The sequence below is a fragment of the Solea senegalensis genome, linkage group LG19 (genome assembly GCF_019176455.1).
Source record: "Solea senegalensis isolate Sse05_10M linkage group LG19, IFAPA_SoseM_1, whole genome shotgun sequence".
In the NCBI taxonomy this organism is placed as follows: Eukaryota; Metazoa; Chordata; class Actinopteri; order Pleuronectiformes; family Soleidae; genus Solea; species Solea senegalensis.
Window position 1 is genome coordinate 10142938 of NC_058038.1, and position 25582 is coordinate 10168519.

Here is a 25582-nt window from a genome sequence, read left to right on the forward strand (position 1 = left end):
ATGGAATTTGTTGCAGGGTAGTTGCGACACTTATTTCCTCACCTTAGTGATATCCATAGTGTCCATGACGTGGATGTTAAAGGTACTCTGCATGTGTGTCCTGCAGGCCCAGGAACCCCGGGTTGTTGAGACCTCCGAGAGTCCACCTGCTGGGCTGACTCTTTTATGCTACAAAGGTCAGTTGTGTCTGACATGGAAGATAGACAGAAAGTGCAGTCTATCCAGAATTGTTTCTCCAGTCAGGGAGGGAGTTAAGACCTCACCTCAGCTCTGGATCCATTTGAGTCCCCTCACTAAGTATCCCCACGACCTGAACACTGTTGGTTCCAATGATTTAGGAAGCTGCCATTTTCCCTGCCTCTGTTTGCACAGTTTGATGATAACTCCTTAACCTTTTTATGACAATGTTCTCACATTTCAGTGTGTCCTCTTCCAGAAATCTATGTGAAAAACCTTCCCATAAACTTAAGAGAAACAGACTTTCAGCAGACGACCACAAAATCATGGCAGCAAATAAAAGATGTAAGTACGATAGTGGAGTCGTTCGCACAGTCCTACCTAACAGGAAGTGACATGTCCGACTGAATGTATTTAAGTCACACACATGCAATGACGAACCAAAAAAAAGCATGTTCAGTAAACCACATGGAACTCACACTGTGAGTGATTCACACTGATTTAAAGGTCCAGTTTGTAAGACTTAGTGATGTCTAAGGAAACTACACTCTTTCACAACCTTCTCCACACTTCCACTCTCATTGTTGTTTCCACCTTTTCGTTCTTGGTTTGGCAAAATGCACGCTCAGGCTGTTTCCAGAAACAGGCAGGCACAAAATGGCGGCCTCTGTAAAGCAATGCCTAATGTAGATATAAAAGACTTGTTCTAAAAACCTTTTTCTTTCGTGTGGCCTATTCAAACCCTCCTAAATGTTACACACTGGACCTTTAATAAAGTGGTGTCACATCTGGCAAATCTGTGACTCTCATGGCCGAAGAGATTTGCCCCGACAGCTGCACAAACTGACAACGCGGGCAGCAATGAAGCAAGGATGAGCTGTGACGACTCGACTTTAATATGTACATGTTTCATGTGTTCATGTGCAGAGTGTGTGTGTGTGTGTGTGTGTAGTGAGCAGCAGTAGCCGTGTCCGCAAGCGTCCCCACCACATGGCCGCACTGTTTCTGCGCGAGGCCTGCAATCCTTGGTAAAAAAAACGAGTTTAGCATGAATGACTCTGTGATATTTTAAACCCAATAAGGTAGACTAGTGTGTTTTGACTGAAAAATAAATAATTTAATATATTCTAGAATAAATGACTTACTCGTTATAGTGGGCATTTATAGACGTGTGCAATAAATACTGTATTACTAAAGTATTAGTATGGTTTGATTTCACACCTCTCCGACACAAAAGATTATAAGATTCAAACATGTAAATGGTGCAAGGCTTTTGTAGTTTGAGTTGTAATATTCCCATTCCTTGCTTCTCTAACATGCATGTTTGTGATGGACAGAAGCAGAAAAGAGCCCTGCACTGACCGTGCGTTCTCGTTTGATTATGTCCGTCATTGACACACTGATGTTCTTTGGGTGCGTCTGCTGAGGGTAAAGACAAACGAGTGCACTTTGAGGGCGTGAGCGACAAGTAAAAAGTTTTGAAAAAGGCTTTATGAAGACCAAAACAAAGAAAGAAAGACACTGGTGTGTCAGGTTCAAACACGTTAAACGACATTAAAAGTGTGACGAAACACACCTACGGTACACAGAGAGGGACAAACTTCAAACAAAACAATTACAAAACAAAGTCAAATAAATAAAAATCATCCCTTGACTTCCCTTAAGCTGTCCAGATAAAATTGGCAGTGTCTTGCTCTTGGTCCAGAAGCACATGTACAAACACACTCATTCAAGCACTTGCAGACACATACGTTACACACACGCACACACACCTCACATACATGATGCAGAACGTAACATGCACATACACGTATATAAATACACACAGCTTTTCAATAAATGCACTTCTGTGTCCCGCAGGTCTCTGCTTTGAAAATAGGAAGGTGCGTAAACAAAACATTCCCATCATCATAGAAAAGAAACGACGGTCCATGCACGTCCGACACTGTGGAGTCCAACGAGGTTGACGTGTGGACGAAGTGTGTCCCACTCCATCTCATCAGTTCTTGATTTCCACTCCTCCCTCAAGTGTGTGTTGTTGTCGTTTCTCCTCAGTCTGGCAGTGATTTGACGGTTAATATTTGTCTGTCTCTCTTTTTGTTCCTCACAGGTGGGTGCTGTCCTGCGTATCGAACCTGTGGCACTCTGAGAGGCCAGCGCTGCACTTCCTGTTGCTCCCCTGATTGGGCACCAGAGACAGGGGGTCTGGTCTGATCAGGTACCTGCAGACGAGGCACAGACGGAGAGGCAGGTGCGTTATATTTTCACACTGCGTTCGTTTTACAGTGCTGTCAATTACACTTGTCTCTGCTGCGCACTCACACAACATCATGGAGCTCTAGTCGGGTGTCTGGAGAGGGATTGATGAGGATGTAGGACAGTCTGTTGCCTTGGTCTGTCATCCCATCTGACACAGGAAGAAAAGAGGTGAGCGAGGCAGGAAATAAAATAGGCACAGGATATACGGCGGGCTGTGCAGCATCCGTACACGCAGAATGGAAGCTGCGCGTTACAGTGAGTCACGGGACAGGAAGACGAATTTAGATAAACATGGACAGAGACCATAAACAAACGGTGGATATGCAGCAAGTGTAGAAATAATAAGCAAATGTTTTGCAAGTGCAAGTAATCATTCTAGTGTCATATTAAAATACAGTAATAATAACTGATTTTATTTTATATATAAATAAATATATATATACAGTATATATATATATGTATATATATATGTGTATATTAGGCATAAGGTTGCCTTATAATACATAAACTAAAACTAAAACAATGAATGACCAACAATATTAGATTATTAGTTCACATGCATATAGCATTTTAATACTTTCACTGGTCATGTGACCTTTGAATGATGCTTTGTATTTCACATGCAGTATATGGTTAATAACTGCAAATGTAATAGAGGTATGAAGTAGCAGAAAATGGAAATACTTACACACACAAGATTTCAAACATTAATGTAGCAACTAATTTCTATGTAAATACATAATCAGGTAAAGGTGTCCTCGGCAGAGACATAAGTCAATAAAGATAGCATTTAAGCATTCAACTTTTACTCCATAAAATAAAGTAGCAGTCTCTCTCTCTCTCTCTCTCTCTCTGTGTGTGCTGCTCTAAGGGATCTGACTAAAATAGAATAATAATGTTATTATCTGTTCAGACAGGGACCACAGGGGGTCCAGGCTCAGAGTAACATGCCCCCCCCAGGTCATGATGCAAATTTTTGTCCCTCTGTTCCATGTTGTGACATTTTGTCTGGAGCACAGAAATGCCTGTCACGCGCCTCCAGTGGTGCTCGCAAAACTCTGAAACACTGTTGCTACATCTGCCAAACATCACGACACGGCTTACAATGCTAGTTATCTGCTCGCCATTGTGGAGGTTTGGTGAGCCCTTGTTGTCCTAATGGACGAAAACAAAAAAACCTGCTGCGCGCTAAAGTGCCCTCTAGAGTCACAAGACTTAACTGAACACTAAAGTACCCTCCAGAGTGCTAAAAACATGAGCAATTGCTAGTCATTTGTGGCCTTGAAGGCAAGGAGTGCCTTTCTATTGGGGAATAATGATGTGGTGCTCTATAAGATGCCCTTCCAATCTAAAGGGTGCCGTTATGAAGTGTCTCTACTGCCCCTACATGGCATTATACCAAAGGGTGTGTCAGTGCTGTTTAGAAAAACATGGTGATAGAACGTGATGCAGTGCTTTGAATGTGTATCTGTACACAGCACTGGTGTGCACATCAGGACCCCAGACAGACGCTGCCCTCACCTTCCTTTGATCGGCATCCATGCTAGTGGCCAAAGGAATAGCATAGGCGACAGTCAGTCCACGATAATAACCTGCAAAGCCAGCCATTGTGCCACCTACTGGCGGGAACGGGACGTACACCTTCGGTAACAAACAGTGTTTCATTTACAGGAAGTTTTCTGGGTGGGGCCTACATTTGCTAAACTCTAACATGAGAGCATTCAGTCCTGCTTGGATTATATTATATCACTGAGAACAAGGTCGGAGGGAGGTGAGACAGGTGAGCTTTGGTCTTGTGTGACATCTCGTGGCACTGATTATCATATGTAACCTTTAAGCTAAGTTTGCTTAATTGCATGTGATTACAGATAAAACAGTGCATGACAAATGACACCGACTTACTGAATCCAGTTGGAGAAAGGCCCAAATGTTTCATGCGTGTCCGCACCAGGGCATTGAGTTCCTGCCTCTCCGAGCGCCTGAACAGGGTCAGCCTCTGCTGGCTGATCCTCTCTGCTGCACTTCCCGGTCCCCCCTTGGCCCCGCTAGAGCTCCGACCGCCCTTCCTGCTCAGTCGCCGCGCCCACTGCATGCTCTTCCTCCGGAGCAGGGGGTGATCTGAGGAGTGGGAGGAGGTGGAGATGGGCTCCGAGGAGGTGGAGTTACGGTGTGCGCCGGTCCGGGACAACAGGGGTTCTCTGGGTTCTCTGGTGTCCTCATAGTCTTCCACGGTGATTGACACTTGAGACTGCAACGGACACACAGAACTGCATTCACACATTCTGGATTGACAGACACAAACCTTTCATATCCTGGTGCGGTGTCATCAGCCTGTTATCACACGGGTTTTATTGAATCAGTTCTTCACCTGTGCGGTCCGATGAATCACAGTGAAGAGGAATTAATACTTTCTTATCAGGGTGGAAATGAATGATGGGCAAGATACACTCTTCTACATCCTGCATATTGAATAGTCCCATATTCTTAAAGGTACAGTATGTAAGAATTAACGACATCTAAGGCTGAGTCTACAGATTGTAACAGACTCCGCTCGCCCCTCCCTTCCCGAGGTTTGTCAGGAAACTACGGTGGCCCTGACATTCTAGCGAGGATGTCGTCGTGCCACCTGCAAGTCAGTATGTGAGCTGATGGGGTTTCCATAGATACAGATGTTCTAATGTTTGTTAATGCATTGAGTTTATATGGGCAGAGCGGTTCCTCAGGAAACACACATTTTGGTGGGTGTGTAGATTCAGACTGCTGTAGTGTGTGTGCCAGGTATTACTCGTGTTGTGGGGACCTAAATCTGAATGATTACATTTTAAGGTGAAGACATGTTGTTTGGTTAGTATGAGGTTAGCGTTAGGTTAAGGTTGGGTTGAAGGCTAGACAGTAATTATGGTTAAGGTTAGAGAAGGTCTCCAGGAAATTAATGTAAGTCAGTGTAATGTCATTTGAAGGCACGGAAACCAGATGTGTGTGTGGTGCTCCGTAAAGCAAGGCCCAAAGTACAGATTAAAACTTATTCTAAGGCTTTTTTTTAAACAGATTATAGACTTTAGACAAACATACTAAATATAATATGATTTGTCTTCTTGTTTTTGTATTTCAGTGACCTTATTCCGTGACTTGATGACCACAAATCTCAAAACTAGACCGGAAACAGCAGTAGTAGCAGCAGCTGACCTCAGAGACTGGAAGCTTGTGGGCCTCTGTTCGATAGATGCCTATGGGAATGTCTCCAGTGGAGGAGCATAGTTTCTGGTAGAGCCTGCCATAGGTGCGAATCCACAAGTCGTCCTCTGTGATTTTCATCTAGAAAACAAACAGCATGTTAATCAGTTTCGGAGGCACTTTTAGAGTCAGAATAATTTCAAGCTGTTTGTGTTTGGCTTCTTACTGCGCAGAGGAAACCTGAGCCAGGCATGGAGTCTAACCCGAGCAGCAGCCTGGTGATGGAGATCATGTAGTCCTTCACAAATGACTGACGGCAGAAGACGGTAAAACAAAGTGAATCAGAGTGACATTCTACAACACAGAGGAGAATTCAGCGTGTGTTTGCCATACCTGGTAGAGTAGAGTGTCCAGCATGCTAACACTGAACACTTTTCCTGCAGCGAAGGGCAGGCGGAACATGAACACCAGGTTGGATCCCTTCTCCCTTTCCTTCTGCAGAGCAATCACATACACATGCACACGCGTGCACACATGCGTGTGCGCACAGAGGGGGAAAGAAGGGGATGATGTAACAGAGATAGGAGATGAGACAAAAGTGTGAAGTGAAGAAGTGCACACAAAAAAAAAGTTTTTGAAACCCACTTGTTCAAGGGATTGGGCCTTTCCCAGCATGGCAAACAGCACTTCTAATTATATTAAACCAGATAATCCAAACAAAACCAAGGCTAAAATAAAGAGAAGTCTTCCTTCTTGCTGTGAAGGTAATGCAAATGTAAATGTAAAAACAACAACAAAACTATAGTTAAACCCAAAAGGTCCAAAAAAAAGAAGCAACATGGGGATTAGGTAAATTGGACACTCTAAATTGACAGTAGGTGTGACGGATAAAGCGATAGATGGATGTTACCCAAAAGGGAGATTTAACTTGCTGCCACACAGGCAGCAACACCGACACCGGATGTTATAAAACACAATTTTGTGAAAAGAGCAAATAACACGCGACTATAATCAGTAACAAATGTTCTCTAGGAAATTTACTGTGTCTGTGACAAAGCTCATCTAATTACAATCGATGCATTTCTAATTCAAAAACCTCAGTGTTTGTTTGTTTATTCCCCCTCAAGACAGCAGAAGAGAAATGAACGAGAAATGAAGACTGAGAGGTTTAAGGATGGAGAACGTTTACCTTTTCTAATTTGGACAGAGCCAGAGAGTAGTGGTCTTTGACTTTGAACTGCATGAAGCGCATGTTGGCCGGGTGCGTGAGCTCTGTGATGATACTCAGGGCTGGGAACAGTCTGAGAGAAGAAAGATGCACGGAGGTTAAGCGCTCACTTTAAAAGCAGCGTGCGAGATTGCGGAGCAAAATTCAGGTGAAGCAAAACCTGAAGAGGGTCTGGACATTGACGATGGTCTTGGCGTCAGCCATGTAGTCCTCCTCCGCAATCATGGAGCTCTCCTTGTCAACCACCACCATTGTGTCGGCAAAAGTCACTCCACATCGGAGCAAACTGTCCAGACTGTGAGAGAGAGAAAGATGAGGGGGAATAGATGAGGCAGAACGAGAGCAGCAATGAAGAGCAAGGAGAATAAATCAAAGAGCAATCCAAGGCTTTTGATAGCTGAAGAAGCACATACATGAATAACAATTGAGGGCAAACGTAACCGATGAAAAAGAGGGATATATATATATAAAAAAACAGAAAGCAGCCTGGAGATTTGGTTTGTCTTACTTGTCAATGGAGCCCACTGTGTAGAAAACCATGGGGAACCAACAGATTGCCTCAAGGAAGTCTGCTTCAGGTCTGAACCAATCAAAAAACAAATGGGCTTGAGATTCTCACCAGTGGAGATTTATACATGCCATGATGAAGAGGTAGCACAGGGACAGAACAAACACACACAGACAAAATACAGCAGAGAAAAAATGTGTGCAGAGGAGGCTGAAAATAACAGCCGTACACTGAAGTGACTCAGCATTTTATTGCCTTTTTATTGGACTCTGCTCTTATTTTGCTGACAGCCTTTGTGTACTGGCCACAAAAAAATTACACAGCACCGTGTCCTGAAAGCATTCAGCAGTTCATAAATCATGTTTACTCTGAAAATAGCCCACTTTTTCCTCTGCTGCGTGGCACTTAAAGGGAGAGTTTGTTGGCATTTTCCGTGAATCAGCCTGACACTTTTCACTGAAAACATGGCTGCCGGCAGGGACGACAGATTTCTGCCACTTGTACGCTACGATATCTTTTGAATATGTCAGATGCATGTTAAACACTGACTCTCCCACACAAAAGTCCATTGAGAAAAATCAGCACTTCAAGCTTCTGCTCTGAAGCTGCTGTGGTCTGCAGCTGCCTCGTTTGTTCCACTTTAGACTTTAATCCATTTTAAACATCAAAGTCACAAGATAACACACTTGAACTGATGGAGGCAGCAGTGGATCAACAACTGCTGTGTGTTTTGATGTAAAGTTGCCGATCATCACGATCAATCACTTTGGTGCAGGGACTCGAGCCATGTTCTCCGTGTTTGTGTCAGGGTCTCAGGCTGGTCTACAGAAACATGCTCAGCTTGGCGACGTTAGTGTCGATATCTCATGCAGCCACACACACACACACGACTATCCCTTTAACCATTCTGTGCAACCCAGAAGTCTACTGTAGCCGCTCCACTCGCAGCAGAGCCTTAGGGCAGCCCTGAGTCAAATGTAATCTACTTCTCGTGTGAAGTCTTCTCGCCACATTACACTGAACAACAAAGAAGTATTCTTACATGCTCTCCAGCAGCAGCACAATGGGGTTGAGCTCTTTTCTGGGTCGGTAGTAGGCCCGGAGAGGCACAATGAAGTTGTAGAGGCCATTCCCTGCGCTCTCAGCCGACACAATGATCAATTTGTTTTTGAAGCCATACGAGCGTGCATCCTCAAAAGGGATGTGGTGACAAGCCTGGGAGAGGCAGAGAGCAGGTGATGACAGTGACATGAACTAGTAAAATAAGGATCACGAGGCAAATTAGACCCTCATTAAATACCTTGTCCATACGCAGGCAGCAGAAAGGCATCTTTTCTTGAAGGAGGTGGCACAGCGCAGGCGAGCTGCCGATGTATGGGGAGTTCAGTGGGTATCCCTTCATCCACCTGCAGCACAAACCCACACTTACACCGAGTACTTTTGTTTTACGTGGAAACACGTTTCTAAGAACATCCTACTTACTCGCAGTGCTGACCCCACCAGTGGGCACTCTCATCCCTGTCACTGTCCTCCTTGCCCTCCTCCCCTCCCTCATCCTCTGACTGGTCTCCCAGCAGGTCAAATGTGGGGTTGTTAACGCCATCTACCAGCTCCAGGACGGGGGCGATGCTGTGCCGTCGCTCCTCGGCTGAGTCGCCCACGGAAGGTAGGGCCAAGGTGTTGGCACCGCTCATCTCTGTCCTGGAGCTGCTCCTGCTTCCTCTTCCACTGCCCAGCCCCGTGCTGCCGGGGTCCTGGCCCTCAGGGCTGCTGTCAGTGGAGTCCTGCAGGTCTATGGCCACTGTGCCTGAGAAGCACACCCAGCCACAGGGATTATTACTGAGGCACAGGCAGGTGCAGATGCAACATCTGCACAGACTTTATTAGAAACCAGTACAGTATGAGAGGCAGTGAGGCAGGCAGTTCTGCTCTTGTCCACCAGGTGGTGTGTTTGTAAAACCCTCATAACTGACATTTCAGTTCATTCAGTTGTTGCTCTGATCAAACCACTTATAATCAGATACATGTTAATATCTCTACAAAGCTGTGAATCTTTTTATTCACCGAGACTGGTTGTAAATGTGAACAACTGTGTCTGTGCTGCTGTGTGTAGCACCTTTATCAGAGGTTTGCATGTCTGAAGACTGCAGAAAAGAAGGTCAGTGTGTCAATGTTACCCATGCTGGCGATGATACTGTGCACTGGCAGACGGGTGAGTCCGTGGTAGATGGTTTGTGGTACTCCTCTGGCATTTCCTCCTGAGCTGCCCCACGATGGCTCCCTCTGACCCCGGACAAATGCTGAGTTCTCCTCTTTGGAGATGTTGATGTAAAAGCATGTGTCGGACGCTCCCATGATGTGGCACGGACCCGGGTTGAGCAGGATGTTGGTGTTGTCGAGTCTGCGTACTCCAATCAAACACACGCCGTACCTGCAGCCACAGAAACAAGACATACTTGTGTATTTGTCGCCTCTTTGGGACCTTCTCTGGTGTAAACGCTGACCTGGTCAGGACCAGTAGTCCCCATGGAGACCAAAACCTGGTCCTATTGAGACAGAAACTAATTTCTCAGGAGGATAACACTTGGTTTAGGCCGCTCAAATGGCTTTCTTCACGTTATGACTTACTTTTTGTGAGCATGAAAGGAGGCAAAGGTGAAACTCTTGCCCTGGTACTCCCCAAAGAATTTACTCTCCTCCAGGCGGATGTGATGCACCTCATTGGCCGAGCAGCGGCGGTAGGTGCGGTGCCATTGGTCCGCCGAACAAGCCCCACCCTCCCTGAGACAGAGACATTTTGAATGGATTAGCCATTGACCTTTAAAAACACAGAACACAAAGCTTCCAGCCTCAGCACCAGGGTCACATGGGAAGCTTTTCCACTTAAGGTTTGCAGAATTACATCTGTTACAAGCTCTTACATCTCTGTCAGAACTGCTGATCAATACTTCAATCAGCACTCAGAGGTGGGCAAGGACACCCAGTCTGTCTAAACAATAGGTCCCAGGTGAACATGTTCACACAGTTAAATGGACATCGCTTCTCTCAGGGGGGATGTGGCTTTGGATGCGGAGGCTAAAGAGGTGATAACAGGAAACAGGGTTGTGGGGGATGTGTGAATGTGGGTGGCCTGCGACAAAGAATGCATTATATAAACAAGTGTTATAGTGAATTTGCAATTTACAGGAACTAAGAGCAAAGCAGGAGAGGAGGAGGACAAATTCTTGTCATGCAGCATTGTCACCTCCAATAAACGAAATGGCAACAGGTCCAGATATAGAAGCATAATTACAAAACAGCCTGCTTCTGAATGTTGAACCTCTTAGCCACCTGCTGCTTGATTATGTGATTTATTAAAAATACATATATTTTGTGACCAAAGTGAAAATGAGTTCTCTTCACATTATTGAAACAAACGTTTAAAAAGAGTTAGTTAACAACTTGTTTTGCAAAGAAAGCTTTGGATACAAACTACATATTGTTGATTCTATAATGTCAACAACAAAAATAATTGATTTCCACTCTATTTTACACTATAATATTTTAATTAGGACCATGTATATAAAGAGGAGTAATGAACTGGAAATGGCAACGCATAATCCTCACTGGCACTTCGTGTTGTTGGGGCTTTGAATTCTTCTGTATGTTTTAACCTGTTGCTTATTATGTTGTTAGGAAATGAGTCATTGGCTACAGTCTGGAATATTTACATGTGGATGTGATTCAATTTCTTGCACTTAAATCTTTACAAATGTAACAGGCCGCATGCCTTGACTGCTGTGTGTTTTAGTTTGGGTATTTAAAACAGGAGAAGTTCATCATTATGATCATCACACGTTTTCTTTTTCTTTTACAGAATCTCCACATCAAAGAGAGAGAGTTCACTGTGCAAACTCTGGCTGTTGACAGAGGATCTGGGCAAACACAGGCACAGATGTGGCACAGAATGACTGTGTGTGAATACAGATGGGTTTGCTTTCTACCTGTTGAGGGCTTGAAATGCTCCCACACGTTGCTTGAAGGCCTCTTGAGGCGCCGTCCTGGAAAAAGAAGAATAACAAAAGCGTCAGACGGCGAGGAGAGCAGCTCTGTTCTGTGGTGCATATTTTACCGTAAAGTGTGCTCTCGCCCAATCAAACAGAAAGTGACGATGGGGAGGAAGAAAGCGAGTGTACTCACTGTCCTCTGGAGGAGTGGATCAACAGAGTGATGAGCGTCGAGGTGCCGGGACACACACAGTTTAAAGCCAGCATGGCATACTTAAACTCCTCCTCGCACACCACATGATCTATGGACAACAAGGGGGAACAATGCGGTCACAGGGACCGAGGTCACTGAGGCCTCGGCAAAGAATAAGCACCAACACTATACTCCATGAAAGTTTAATCTCCCAACAACACTGCAGTGAATACAAATGTGCTGTTGCCTCTGGAGTGCGTGGGCTTGTATTTATATCTTTGTGAGGTCCTTCTTTATCTTAACTTTATAGGGCTTTTTCAGTGTTAAGACCTGGTTTTAGGGTTAGACTTTGATTTAGATTAGGTTAAGGGTAAGGGTTAGGCACTTAGTTGTGATGGTTAAGGTTGGGGTAAGGGGCTAGGTAAAGCATTATGTCTATGATGTGTCCTCACTAAGCCACAAAAACGGGTTTGTGTGTGTTTGTGTGTGAGAGAGACGGGAAACTGATTGTTTTTTTTTTGCTTAATCAAGTAAAGCCAACATCAACGGGTCAAGACCTAACAATGAAATCCCTCAGTGGGTACATTTCTGTGTTATTGAGACACACAGGTTTGCATTTTCATTAGAATGGGGCTGAAATTACCATTTTCAGACCCATTTATAGAGAAAGAAATTCATAGACTATAGTGACATCATTGTATTTGCTTTGTTTTAATCTAGAAAAAGAACGTACTGTCTTTTATATACATGAAAAAATAATGTGGAAAAATGGCACATAATTGCCACTTATGCTTTGTGTACCAGGCACAGTAATTATCAAAATGGTTACAGGTTATAGGCCTTCTAATCGATGACCCGTTAATTAACTTAATGACTAATTTGTGGCCAAAAGCACTGGAAAACAGTGACAATTCTTTCCTTAGTCAATACACCGGTGACAGATTGTACATTATGAAAAACGAACTTATAACCTAAACACATGAGCACACACCGTTTCATGTTGATAAATGTCACTTGCTATTTATCTGTCTTATCTGAATCCGCCGCAGAGATCGTCCCCCTATAGACACATTCCAAGTTTCGCCCCACGGCGTCCGTTTAATGTCACTTTGCTCGGTTTCAACAGTTTGTGGCGCTGACGCTGAAAAAGGGCCTCGCAACAGGTCAGTGGTTCAGTATCAGCTTTATTGAACCGCCATCAAACACAAGCGAACTAACCAAACCAAACTGAACAAACACAGATGACTCGCTCTCATTTACCTTTTGTCATGCAGACGGAAAGACCAATAGCGTGATTAATATTTGTAGTAGGCCAATCAGTCAGTGAATCAGGCCCAGGGAGCATTCATTTTACCCTGCTGCTGTAATTCTTGATTGCATTAGCGTAAGCAATGAGCCTGCCGCCACATTAGGGCTAAAAGAACAATATGTGCTCTGTCGCAGGGAAAAAAAAAAAAAAGTGAGTGACAAACATCAGAACCTGACATGAATTAGCAAACTCAATCAGCTGCCAGTGTGAGTAACACGAGGCCAGCGAAGATGTAAATACATTTTAATGAATTAGGTCAGGGGTTTGTGTGAGCGCCACAGCTGTGGATGTGAGAGACGTGACAATTACAACCCCTTATGGTGGATCTACTGTCGGAGTACCAATGTTCTTTTGGCTCAGAATTATAAACAACAAACACACACAGACACACACACAGCTTTTACAGACCATTAAGCATCTTGGCTTGGAGAGGAAAAAAAACAAACAAAAAAAAACACTGATGTTGTATCTACAGAGCAACACTTTTCATTACTATTACACACACATTGCATCTTCTCTGTCTGTGTCTTACACACACAGGTATTCTTCTGAGGACACAGCAGTGACCTCCATTCATTTGGACAGCTTAAACAAAGTGCAATCCCTTACCTTAACCATAACCACAGTTGAAACAGTTTCCTTACACTTACTTAACAGTTCCTCAGAAATTAAGTTCTGCCTCATTAGGATCAGGTTTTGTTCCCCTTTAGGGCTACTGGTCCTGACAGTGTTTATGTCAGAAAGGAGTACACATACACACACATACAGTAGCTATATCTACTAAAGCACAGACACAGACTTTATTTTCTCCCAATATCCAATTTCCAGTGTCCTTCTTACACCTCTCTGCACCACTGTAATCCATTTGCTTCTCTTGGTCTGAGTGCCTGAGTGCCAGAAACCAATCGCAGACTTTGTCACACTGTACGTTCACAAAAATGTCACAGCCTTTTGGACCCAAGACGATCACTTCAAAGCTGTATTGCGTGACTTTGAAATATAAACAAATGTCGGCTACATTCAAACCACCGTCAGTCACATAGTGTTGATTCTGCCCATCCATCTCACATTGCCACGCTGCACTCGGCTGCAAACAGGCAGACATCATAAAGAAAACCAGTGAAGGGCATTCTACTGCTTACATTGCACATGCACAGCTGCTGTATACATAAAATTGCTCCCTCACTCAGGGTCTGATAGTATTACCTGACCGAGCCTCTTTTCAGATGAAGGATGCATCCTTCAAATAATGTTATAATGTTTCTGTTCACAAAGACCAAACAGCGCTATCATCAACAACAACAACAACAAAAACAACAACAACAACACAAGTTCCACACTGCCGCTTTGTGTGTTCTTATATTTGTTACCTCTTTAGCATCTTTTCTGGCATAAACACCGACCTTGTCAGGACCAGTAGTCTGCATGAGGACCAAAACCTAGTCCTAGTTTGAATTTTGATTAGGATAGAGGTGAGGCTTCGTTTAGGCTGTTCAAATGAGTATTAGTCAATGCAGTGTCCTAAGAAGAAAGGCAGTGCAAACCTGTGTGTGTGTGTGTGTGTGTGTGACTATTTGCACCCCGTGCAGAGAGCAATTACTACCTGACCACAGGTCCAACAATTGTACTAATTAAATCAGTAGGCCGTTGTTGATTAGTATGAGTGAACTGCTGTAAACAAACCAAGCTTAGGCTGGGGCGTGCGGCTATTGTTGTCCATAATATAAACTGGGGAGATAATCAATCTACACTATGCACCCAATTCTGTTTGGTTACTCCAACACCTCAGGGCGTCCCGGGAACTGCTGCAGCATCATACCGACGTATCTTTCCTATAGTGGACATCGAGCTGTTATGGAGCAGTTCCTGTGGCTCTAATTAAAGCCCGTGTCTCATTAATGCCTCCCACATTAGCACTTAGCGAGCATATGCCAAGTGGTGTCAAAACATGGCATCTGTACTTACTGTAATGTGTGCGCGTGTGAGTGACTTCACGCCGTTAAAGTCAGATGATAATGAACTTGAGTGATTAAAGGGGCATTTCTTTTTCTTTCACTAGATATCTATCTATCTATCTATCTATCTATCTAGTATATATATATATACACACACACAAGTTGAAATTGTTGTACTTCCAGCTTAAATAATGAAATATAGAGAATAGATAAATATAGAGTTATCATGGACAATCTTGCCTTTGCTTCCTTGTAACAGAAGGCCTTAGTCTGGCTGAGGCAATGAGGTGTTCAAACTGCGCTGCAGGGGCAACGGAGGCTTTCACGCAGGGAGAGCTTTACTGCCATGTTGGCACGCCAGCAGAACTCATCAAAAGAGGGAGATTTTCTTCCCCCAACATTGCCAACTAAAGCTTAAAACATTGATAAAGACAGCTGGGATGCTAGACGAGCTAGGATTGAGTTTGACATCCTCATCGAGCTGCAGTGACAGGGGATGTGTGACTTTTGATTTCTGTGTCTTTTCCTTGCAGATGATTGACAGGTGTCGTCTGTTGAGCAGGAGAAGAAGGGACGCTCTTATAAAGGCAAATATCACAGGAAACCTCAGCGAGGTAGGTGAGGGTTAAATCTGTCCCACACTGGTGGTATACACTGATAAAAACCACATTTTCAGTCTAACAAATCAGTCAAAGAAACCTCAAAAGAAAATCGAACGCGACAGGTGTCGACAAACACCGGGAGTAAACCCAAACAGGACAGCTACCGTCCTGATGTAATCCAAGTGTAACAGTGCAGTCGCCAAACAGAGATGCTCACTCAAAACGCCCATCGTCTGCAGTGTTATTTATCACGACTAGTGACAACACAATTCACCAAACACCTGTCAAACTCATCCCATTATTTCCTCGCATCCTGATGAGATCAAATAACATCAGCGTCAGCCAACACCTCAATTCACTGCCAGCTTGATGGAGTTCACACTCACTGCCTACCTGCAAATTTGACATGGAACTTGTTCTCCGGCTTGAGAATCTGGACGTACAGGGGGCAATTTGGTGCGAAGTCTTTCACTGCCCAGGCTCGGAGGATGGTCTGATGATCCTGAGAAAAATGGAGACGCAACGAGGGAGTGGTAGAGAGTGAAAGCAAGTTTAAGTGTGACACGGGGAGAAGGTGAGGCAGAAAACCTATCATTAGCACCATCAGATTGCAGTTCCTCTCTAATAATCCTCTTAAACCACTGAGCAATTGAACGGCCTCTGCGACATTACACAGTGAAGGCAATTCGGATATCTTTTTTCAGAGAAGTAGTTGAGTCGGAACAAAAGATATGGCGAGTGAACCTAGTAAAAGTGGCACTGGAAATGAGGTGGATCTGTCGGACTCGTGTCAGATTAAAACCGCTAACACACTCTCTTTAAACACAAAGTACGGCCGAGGCTTTCGTGGGTATTTGGACATCAATTGAAGTGTTTTGTGAATTTAGGTGTAATTCTTTTTCTTGCATTTGGAAGAAATTGAGGATAAAATAATTATATTTTTTTTGTGCACAAATTTTAAAATGATTGTATGAATTGTTGATTTTCTTTATCTTTTATATTTATCAGGAGCTGAGTCGGCTCGACAGAGGACGCCATTTTGGACCACCATATTTCTTACAGTCGCACAGAATGGACAACATCTTTTTGAGGCCACATGATGTTCTCTAACACATTTGGAAAGGAAGAGTGAGGTGAGGGATATTCATCCTGCAACACGCGACTTCACAAATGAATAATGCCAAGTTGTGCACATTGCATTTTTAACTGTACGTTTAAGAAACATAAATCAAGTTAAGTTGTAAGTCAAAGTACTTCATGAAATAGACGATGAACTCATGCATAGTGCACGCATCTAAAAAACCAAAAAAACAGCATGCATGCGTTGCTGTTCAACTGTGGTTTCCTGTGTTTTTCACAGGAAAAACACAGGAAACTAGACCGAACTTATAAAGACATATAAAAACAGCCTTTTCTTTATCTGTTGCGAGAAAAACTTTATACATTATAAAGGAAGACTTAATGTTTTTGCAGTGTGAGGAGTCACGGTGATTCAGGGAAGTCGCGGGGAACGTACAGCAGCTATGCGGTCCACTTCAAACCGGTTACTGAGAATAAAGCAGGCCTCGGCATCGTCCATCCTACAAGTGGTTAGGAGAGCATATGACCATGGAAGCGAGCGAGAGAGAGAGAAAAGGAGATGAGGAGAGAAGACACAGGAAGGAGGGTGTTGTCATGTTACCGAGGGAGAGGACAAAAGACAAAAAAAAAAAAAAGAAGCAGGACAATAGAACAACAAATGAACCAACAAGTCTTCCAAGCCTACGCCATTCATGGATGAGATAGTGGGAGGTGAAGAGACGGGGAGATTAAACAAATGAGCTTTCGCTCCTTTTCTTACCATCGTGACAAAGCGAGCCCAAGGTGCCCAAGGGTAAACAATAAGCAATATGATGCAAACTGTAATTACAGCTGTTACGTCAAGGCTACATGTGCTTCAGGTATTAATCATGAGCTACAGCTTCTATATCACTCAGGTCTTTTTTCTGTGTCTTTTTGTCCGGGGCACATTTTGTGACAGTACAGACATTCTGACACACAGACACTATAAAGAAATACAGTATGTGCATAAAAATACTCTTACATTCTTGATCATTATTATTTGGTTTTTTTTTTTATTACAGGGACTCACTTGGCCCTCATCAAGTCTTGGTCTTTGAGGGCAGAACCCTGGAGGTAAATGACTCTCTGGGCCCAAAGGGGGACATGAAGGACCCTCCTAACCTGGACGTCCATCTCTGCCGGGCACAGGATCACCACATAGTAGTCCTACACACACACACACACACACATAGAGTTTGAGTGGGAAAACAGCAGCATATTCATGGACAATGACTGGTTTGATGACCTGATTTAGGCCTAAAATGCTGCTTACTAACTTGCTAACTAACATTTTCCCCAGTATTGACTGTACAGTATAAGCACTGGTTATCACATGACCTGACTATCAATGTATATCGGTGTTTCCCGAAAATTTGGGAACATTTTGGAAAATTTCTACATCTCAAATGATTGAAATGTGCTAATGTGGGACTTTTAACTTGAAATTTCTCTAAAGCTGTACAGTAAAAATGTTAGATTTCCAGAATGTTAATAGCCATTGATGTCTTGAACACAACCTAGACAGTCTTGTCCAGAACTTATGGAACATTTTGTTGATTCTGCATCTCAAAGTTGATAATAATTTTGTTTGATTAAAAAGTAATAATGTGGGACTTTTAACATGAAATCTCTCTAAAACTCTACAGTAAACATTTCTAATTTCTGGCATGCCTGTAGTCACAGATGTCCTGAAAACAACCAAGTCATTCTTGTGCAGAACGTATGGAAAATGTGGTTTTTGTTGCATCTCGAGGTTGAGAATTTAATTGATTAATTAGTGCCAATGTTCATTCTTTTCTTCGTTACGTGCCCACCAGTGGTCCTGTTAGTGTAACACAGTTTACATTCTGGGAATGAGGTCGTGTCCCCCTATGAGTGGGTCTACAGAGTGCAGTTGCAAGACCAAGGCTCGGACCAAGTGTCACTGTTGCGCACGTGACAAAAAAAGAATGAAGATATAGTTGGGAAGCACCGTTTTTCAAAAATACTACCCCTATTTTCGTAATATAAAGCTAAATGCAAATCGGTGAAGTATTCCTTTAACCTTCAACATCGAGTTTCTTAACTTTCCGTCCGCTACCTGAGCCTGATTCTTGCTATAACCTCACATCCTGTTCAATCAACTGTGGTGGAGAGGACCAGTCCAAGTGATCTCCAACACACACACACACACACACACACACACACACACACACGGTGTGGTGAACAAGACATTGTGCACACATAGATGCACCTAAGCAAACACAATCTGCTCCTTCATTAAAAAGACAGCAGTTTGATGTGTGTTATTTTAGAATTAATCCTCTGCTTTTACCACAGTCTCTTGGGCTCATGGATTACAGAGGAAAAAAATCACACACACACACACACACACACACTTGGAGAGACCTGCAGTCGAGGGTGAGCGAAGAACTCGTTAAGGAAGTCCATGAGGAGGTCGATTTTGAGACAGCTGACACACAGCACCACGTGCTTCTCCGTCTGTGCTCTGTAGCGGCTGTAGTTTCCCCCGGACTTCTGCCGCTCCATCCACAGAAAAGCCAGCTGCTCGAACTGCACTCGGGGAAACATCCGTCACATTCAAACAGACACAAAATTGGATTAAGGGGCGGCTGAAACGCAGGGAAGAGTCAGGTGCTTTATGAGAAAAACACGCTGCCTTGAGATGTATAGTGTTTCCCTTTTAATTTGGGAGAGTGTTCTGATGGAATTAAGATAAACGGACGTTGGGTTCATCGTTTATGGAAATAACCAAAGGCCTGAAGGCTGCTGCACTGGGTTCTTTGCTGTGTCGAGGGTCAGGCGGGGGAGATGGATGGTGGGAAGGATTGTAATTTTACACATGAATACATGTGTTAGAGATTTCTGCTGAAGTTGAGACACTAATCACTGTAATTCAAAGGGGGGAAAAAATGACTTTTCTATTTCAGTGACAGTAAAATAAGGGAGAAACACAAATTAGTATCTGATAATGCACTAGAAATAAATGGTTTGACGTGAATAGTGATTTTCATGACTTAGTGGTTTCATAACCAAATTTTCCTTCCAATATTGCTCAAGGTTTGAATCCTAGATTAATGGAATAACTCGTATAAAGCAGAAATCTTCATCTCCGACTACAGTTACGACTTAATAGTTGATAGTGGCAGAGGAAATGATTGTGTACTTTGTGTTTATTTGATTTCTTCTTATTCTGTTTTTCTCTTATTTAGGTCCGGCAAGGACAATCGTGATGCAACCCTGTGTCAGTGTGTGTAAGCAGGGAAACTATCCCTTTCGTATAAAAGTGGTGTAGACAATCTTACAACAAACACAATTCACTCATTTCCAACATAAACAGGTGATTAACCTTCAAATATACGGGAAAATGAATGTGATGAATTTAGTGCACGGTAATTTAATAATTTAAGTAATTTAATTAGCTCATTCTCCTTTTTGTTGTTGTTGTTTTTCCCAGCATCGTTCGTTTGAGCAGCCACTAAAGCACATGACAATTAGACATCTATTATTAGTGGAGGATTGTGATCTGCTTCATTAAACACTCAACAAAGCACCCGCACCTTATTGGCTCTGCTCTTTTCCACTGTGATTTATGTTTTATTGCTGTGATTTGTAATATTTACTGTGAATGGCCTGTGTATTCCATCAGGCGTGTATATACTGTACTGTATATGCAGATGAACGACGGTAAAGATTTACTTGACTTGGAAATGAATTGAAAAACCGGATTTTTGTAAATGGAAATGACCTACATAGTTTTCGTTTAAAGCATTATTTTCAAATCAATTCGCTTTAAAGGGGTTAAACATAACTTTCCAAAAACTGTTCCCTATAACAACATGTGTGGCCGTAACTGAACTGCACTCTCATCATCACAGTGTTCTTTCTCGCGACAGCTGCAGAGGAGTATCATGAGGTAACTATAGCAACACTCTAGTTTTTGCTCGGGGTCGAGCTCTTCCCTGTTTGGCCTGACTGGCTGAAATTTATTTAGCTCTTTATGCTTTTGTGGAGTTTCTGTTGAAGTCTGTGTTGTGCTGGGAGCCAGTTTTTTTTAACCCTTTAAACGTTTTTTGCTTATTTTAACCATAAAAGGGCCTGAAAATGAATCCTGTGATTAAGTGATTTTTGCCCATTTTTCCAGAATATCCTTCATTATCTGGCAGTTATTTACAATTCGCTGCATGATAAAAATAGTGTATTAACAATTAAAAATGAAATTGAAATTTAAACAATATTTTGCATATTTAATATAACATTTGTTTGAGTCTTTGTCTCAGTGTCCAAAAACAGGCCAAAAAATAGAAACGATGTACTATGTTTTTCCAAATCTCTTCTCTCTGATTACAAAGACGCTGATTATCTGGCTTCCTGCAACAGCATGAGTGAAATCGTAATAACCACATGTTGGCTTTGACGGGCAACTTCTCAGCTTTCAGAAACCGTTGGAATTTTTCCGATAATGCAAAGTGTGTCGTCTGCGATACGAAGCTTTGGAAGGTCTCCACAAAGTCTTAAAAGGCATAAAAAAATGATTAATGCGTAAATAAAGTTACATTATGACTCATTTAAAGGTTCATAATCCCACAAAAATGTCTGCTATGGTCAGTAGCAGGGAAACCAGTGGAGACAACAATAACAATAAGACAGTGGCTGAATCTTGATGCACTCTGTGGCTTCCCTATGAAAGTCTAGTTATGGCAGACAGACGGACAAACACACACTCACATGCACTGCGGAACAATTCAAACCAATCTTCCCGTAAATTGTATTTTTCTTTTGTTTGTTTGTTTTTTTTCTTTCTTTCTTTTTTTTGTAGTGACTACACAGCTTTGATGGTTTGTCTTCTTTTTTTTTGTAAGTGCATCACATGAGCAGCAGGTGTGCCGCTGCATCTATACACACGCATGATTGACCTCCATGCTGTGATTGAGTGGGGACGAATCCATCGCACTCACAAAAGACACCATTGTGATGATAGTTTCGGTTGAACTTTTCATTGGCAATCGCCACCATGGATGCCATGTCACCCTTCCGACTTACTCCCTGCTCCCAAATTTCATGCCTTAAAGCACATGTGTCAAACTGGTGGCCCGGGGGCCACATGTGGCCCTCCAATCGATTACATATGGCCCGCCCACCACTGTGCAAGGTGATGGAATAGAGACAGACTAAATGTATTTGCTGGCAATATTTTTATAATAGTAATAAGACATTCGGTTGTAATCATTGCATTATTAAATGTATTACACTCAACATGAAATTACATATATTTTAGTCACAATTATCCTATTTTCAATTTAATTCTCCGTTTTTGTGCATCATAAATATGTTTTTACTGTTATCATAATGAATATCTTATATTGCCCATCGGCTACTAAATTGTTGTTTTTTCCACTTTTTTTCCTCTATGTCGGCCCCCGCTTGACCAGACTATATGCTCATTGGCCCCCAGGTCATTTGAGTTTGACAGCCCTGCCTTAAAGGAATACTTCACCGATTAGCGTTTAGCTCTGTATTACTAGAATAGGGGTAGTATTTTTGAAAAATGGTGCTTGCCAACCTCAGTTTCCCCTGAGTCGAGAAATATCTTCATTCTTTTCTTTGTTACGTGCCCACCAGTGACAGTGTTTCAAAAATACTACCCCTATTCTAGTAATACAAAGCTAAATGCTAATCGGTGAAGTATTCCTTTAAATATCCCTTTTTTAGACATTTAAAAACTCCTCCTTCCCTTAGCGCCAACCTCCAACCTGTAAGTGTGTGTCTTTCACTGCCCAGAGAGACCCTCATCCAACTATAGTACCACAAATATCCACTCCTATTAGCACCTTCTTCTTTTAGCATCTTCTACGGCAGCTCCCTCAGGGATAAAAGATGTACACAAATGTGAGGAACAACCATTAGAACACACAAGGAACCGATATTCTATTCGAGGTGTTTTTATTCAGTCGTCCCTGTGCAAATACAACGTGTGTAAACTTTTTAGCTCTCCATCAAGTCTATTCCCTCTGTGGCGCAGCTAAATGACAGGAGAGGGGTTTAGGGAATTGAGAGAGAGAGGAAGACACTCAGCCCTGGTCTTTGAGTAAAAATAGTTTTGTAAATTCACGTAGGATGTTGTGACTCATCACATCGCGTTGTGCATGGGGAGAAATACAAGAATCGCTCGTCTAAATGAGAAAACTTGACTGCTGTGAGCTTATCCAAAAGAAAACAAATTGGGTTTTGTGAGTTGCAAAATAACTGCTGGCTGTGATAATCAAAGAGTGTGTCCACTGGTCTTTAAGGATCCAAAACTCATCAAAGCAAAAATAGTTTTTGGATCACTTTTAAAGCTTTCGGCTATGAAGTGATATTTTATTGATAAAAAAAAGAAAAAGGGAAGAATTCAAACACTACTGAACCTTACAGGCTGAACGAAACCCAGGATTTCTGTCCTTTTCTGTTATTAAAGGTGATGTATTGACTTTGTCTCTGCAGGGGAATTTGACGAAGAGGGAAAATGAGCTACGAGATCCCCTTCTGCCCCTGATGACGCAGAGGAACACTGAGTATATTTTGGTTTGTTCCAATCAAGCGTCTTGTTGTATTTTTTGTAACCAGAGCATTTTGATGGAATAATATTTCTGACAGTGGTGTAATGCTTTTTGGAAATGACGCTGATGTTTGTTATCGTTTTTGGAATGTTTCTTTCCATCCAGATGTTGCCAAAACAGATTGTTGACTTTGTGATTGGTCACATGATCTGTTATTTCACTGAGCAGTGAATACTTGAGCTGAGTGAACCCGAGACATGCCAGGCGTGCTGCTGTTCACTCATGATTAAAATCAGACGTGGAAAGTAATGAATTGCATTTACTTGTGTTACTGTAATTGAGTAGGTTTTTGTGTACTTGTACTTTTTGAAAGTCATTTTTAATATAGTAAGTACTGTAATTCGCTACGTAAATTTGCACTAATTAAGATCCCTGAGTGAGTGAGCATTTGTGACCTTTGACCCATTTTGACTGATGTGTTTTACATATTTTATTTTCTCAGAACTTTCATTTATAAAGGTTTGCCTTCAATTAAAAACAATTAAAGTGAGATTTGTGTCCCCTTGTCCTTTTTGCACGAAGAACCCCAGATGCTACTTTTTTGCCGTAACTTGTACACATTTTTAGATCAGTACTTTTACTTGTACTTAAGTAAAATGTTATCAAACAACAAAATAGCGGTAATTTTACTTGAGTGGAATATTTCAGTACTCTTTGAGTACTCTAAATGTTTAAAATTTAGTTAAGTCATTTTACTCTTGTTTAACCTACTCTGTTCCTCTGGTTTTGCGTTTCAGTTAATTCCCATCATGCCTCACCTGAATGGGAAGCACAATGAGCGCCACAAAGATCATGATGACCACCAGGAGCTGTGAGGGCCAGATCTGTGGGGTGACATCGCCGAAGCCCACAGTGGAGAAGGTGACCACACAGAAGTACAGCGAATCAAACAGGGTCAAGTTGTTGCCCGCTCGTTCGAGGTGCTGAATGCCACAGATGCTGAAGGAGGTAGGAGAGCGGGAAAGAGGGAGAAAGTATGAACAGTCTTATTACGATCACTGAGAAACAAGTGTGAGTGCTAAATGAAACATAGGTGTCTTTTTTTTACAGATGGAGAGCTTTATTTTATACTTGTGTATATATGTGTGATATTGTACGTGTAAGGATGGGGGTGGAAGCACGCTTGAACACACTTGTGGGACATATAGGTGTGGAAACACAAGCTGTGCAATATCCTGATCTTTCGCAGATGAGATGAGTCAACAGGCAAATGTCAACCGCGAAGTGGTCAGAGAGTTTAATTCATGCCTTGTGTAGGATCTTCTGGATTAACTAAGGCTTTTACAACAGATACGCAGCGAGCCGACACATCCTCCACTGCACTGAAGCAATAACCCTTTGTCATTTAAGTGCACTATCTCACTCTCACTGTTACCAACTACATTTCTGCTCTCTGTATTTCTCCCTATTGGCTCCAGGAGCTGCCTTTTCTCTCTCTGTATGTTGCTGCATGTCCATCTCTCTTAGCTTACCCTGTCCTTAGCTGAGACACGCTGTCTCTCCACCCGCCCCAAAGTCAGTGTCATCCGCACAAATACTCACCATGTAAACATGAGGCAGACCAGTGTGCTGATGAGTATCACCACCTGGTTAAACATGGCCGAGTGTGTCCGCTGGATGGCCCTGTGGAGATCATTCTGCAGACAGACAGACAGAGAGAGAGGGAGGGAGAGATACTACTGTGAAGGATCGAGCTGATTAAAAAAGCTGCCTCTGTGACTGGCATTAAACAAGACTCAATTGAAGTCACTCTAGATGGAGAATAAAGAATAAACTAACAATTCGGCTTCTTAAAGGCAGTATCTTGTCACAGCAGCAGTCGAAAGATTTCATGAACACTTGATAAATTGATGTCAATCATGCTTCTGATGGACTTCATTTATTTATCTATCTATTAGTTTATATTGTATGTAGTAACTACATAAAGGCAAAAGGTGATTAATAAAGTTTATGTAATCCAATCTGATCTAATGTAATGTTATGTAATGTAATTTTATCTAATGTAATGTAATGTAATGTAATGTATTCTAATCTAATTTTATCTAATCTAATCTAATCTAAAATAATCTAATCTAATCTAATCCAATGTGCATCACCAATGTGTAAAATGGGATCAAATGATAGTTCAATAGAAATGCATTGATGAACATGGCAAAGTGCTGTAATATAAAAACCCCGTTCAGACCTGGTACTATCATCCATCCATCCTGAATGAGTGAGTGAGTGATTCACTCCTGCAGTTTTTTATATACAGTGCCCATACATTAATATGAACATTTTCTAAATATAACATCTTACAGTATGTCTCAACAGCACACAATTTCATGTGCACACACACACACACACACACACACACACACACACACACACACACACACACATACACAAACTCATTAAGTCATTAAGAACAATAGCTTGTCCTTGCAAACATTACATTACATTACATCAACATGCATTGGAATAAAGGGCTACATACAGATCTGACTTCATG

The 25582-nt window shown here is 42.4% G+C and overlaps 1 protein-coding gene across 2 annotated transcripts in view; it reads right to left on the reverse strand.

Moving 5' to 3' along the window:
• Positions 1-1650: 1650 nt before the first annotated feature.
• The window catches only part of LOC122785586 (potassium channel subfamily T member 2), a 37656-nt gene continuing 13724 nt past the window's right edge, over positions 1651-25582 (reverse strand). Inside the window, exons 9-30 of one of the 2 annotated variants that reach the window (XM_044051459.1) lie at positions 24634-24728; positions 23850-24030; positions 18881-19045; positions 17523-17659; positions 16908-16971; positions 15785-15893; positions 11526-11634; positions 11330-11386; positions 9975-10127; positions 9524-9777; positions 8829-9153; positions 8647-8752; positions 8389-8561; positions 7347-7418; positions 6999-7133; positions 6800-6911; positions 6004-6102; positions 5837-5920; positions 5623-5751; positions 4339-4684; positions 2500-2584; positions 1651-2399 (exon numbers count right to left, since the gene is read on the reverse strand). In XM_044051459.1, coding sequence (XP_043907394.1) covers positions 2282-2399; positions 2500-2584; positions 4339-4684; positions 5623-5751; positions 5837-5920; positions 6004-6102; positions 6800-6911; positions 6999-7133; positions 7347-7418; positions 8389-8561; positions 8647-8752; positions 8829-9153; positions 9524-9777; positions 9975-10127; positions 11330-11386; positions 11526-11634; positions 15785-15893; positions 16908-16971; positions 17523-17659; positions 18881-19045; positions 23850-24030; positions 24634-24728 — 3108 coding nt within the window. In that variant the 3' untranslated portion in view covers positions 1651-2281. Of the gene's footprint in view, positions 2400-2499; positions 2585-4338; positions 4685-5622; positions 5752-5836; positions 5921-6003; positions 6106-6799; positions 6912-6998; positions 7134-7346; positions 7419-8388; positions 8562-8646; positions 8753-8828; positions 9154-9523; positions 9778-9974; positions 10128-11329; positions 11387-11525; positions 11635-15784; positions 15894-16907; positions 16972-17522; positions 17660-18880; positions 19046-23849; positions 24031-24633; positions 24729-25582 lie in introns of both variants that reach the window. The other variant, XM_044051458.1, reaches the window with a different exon arrangement.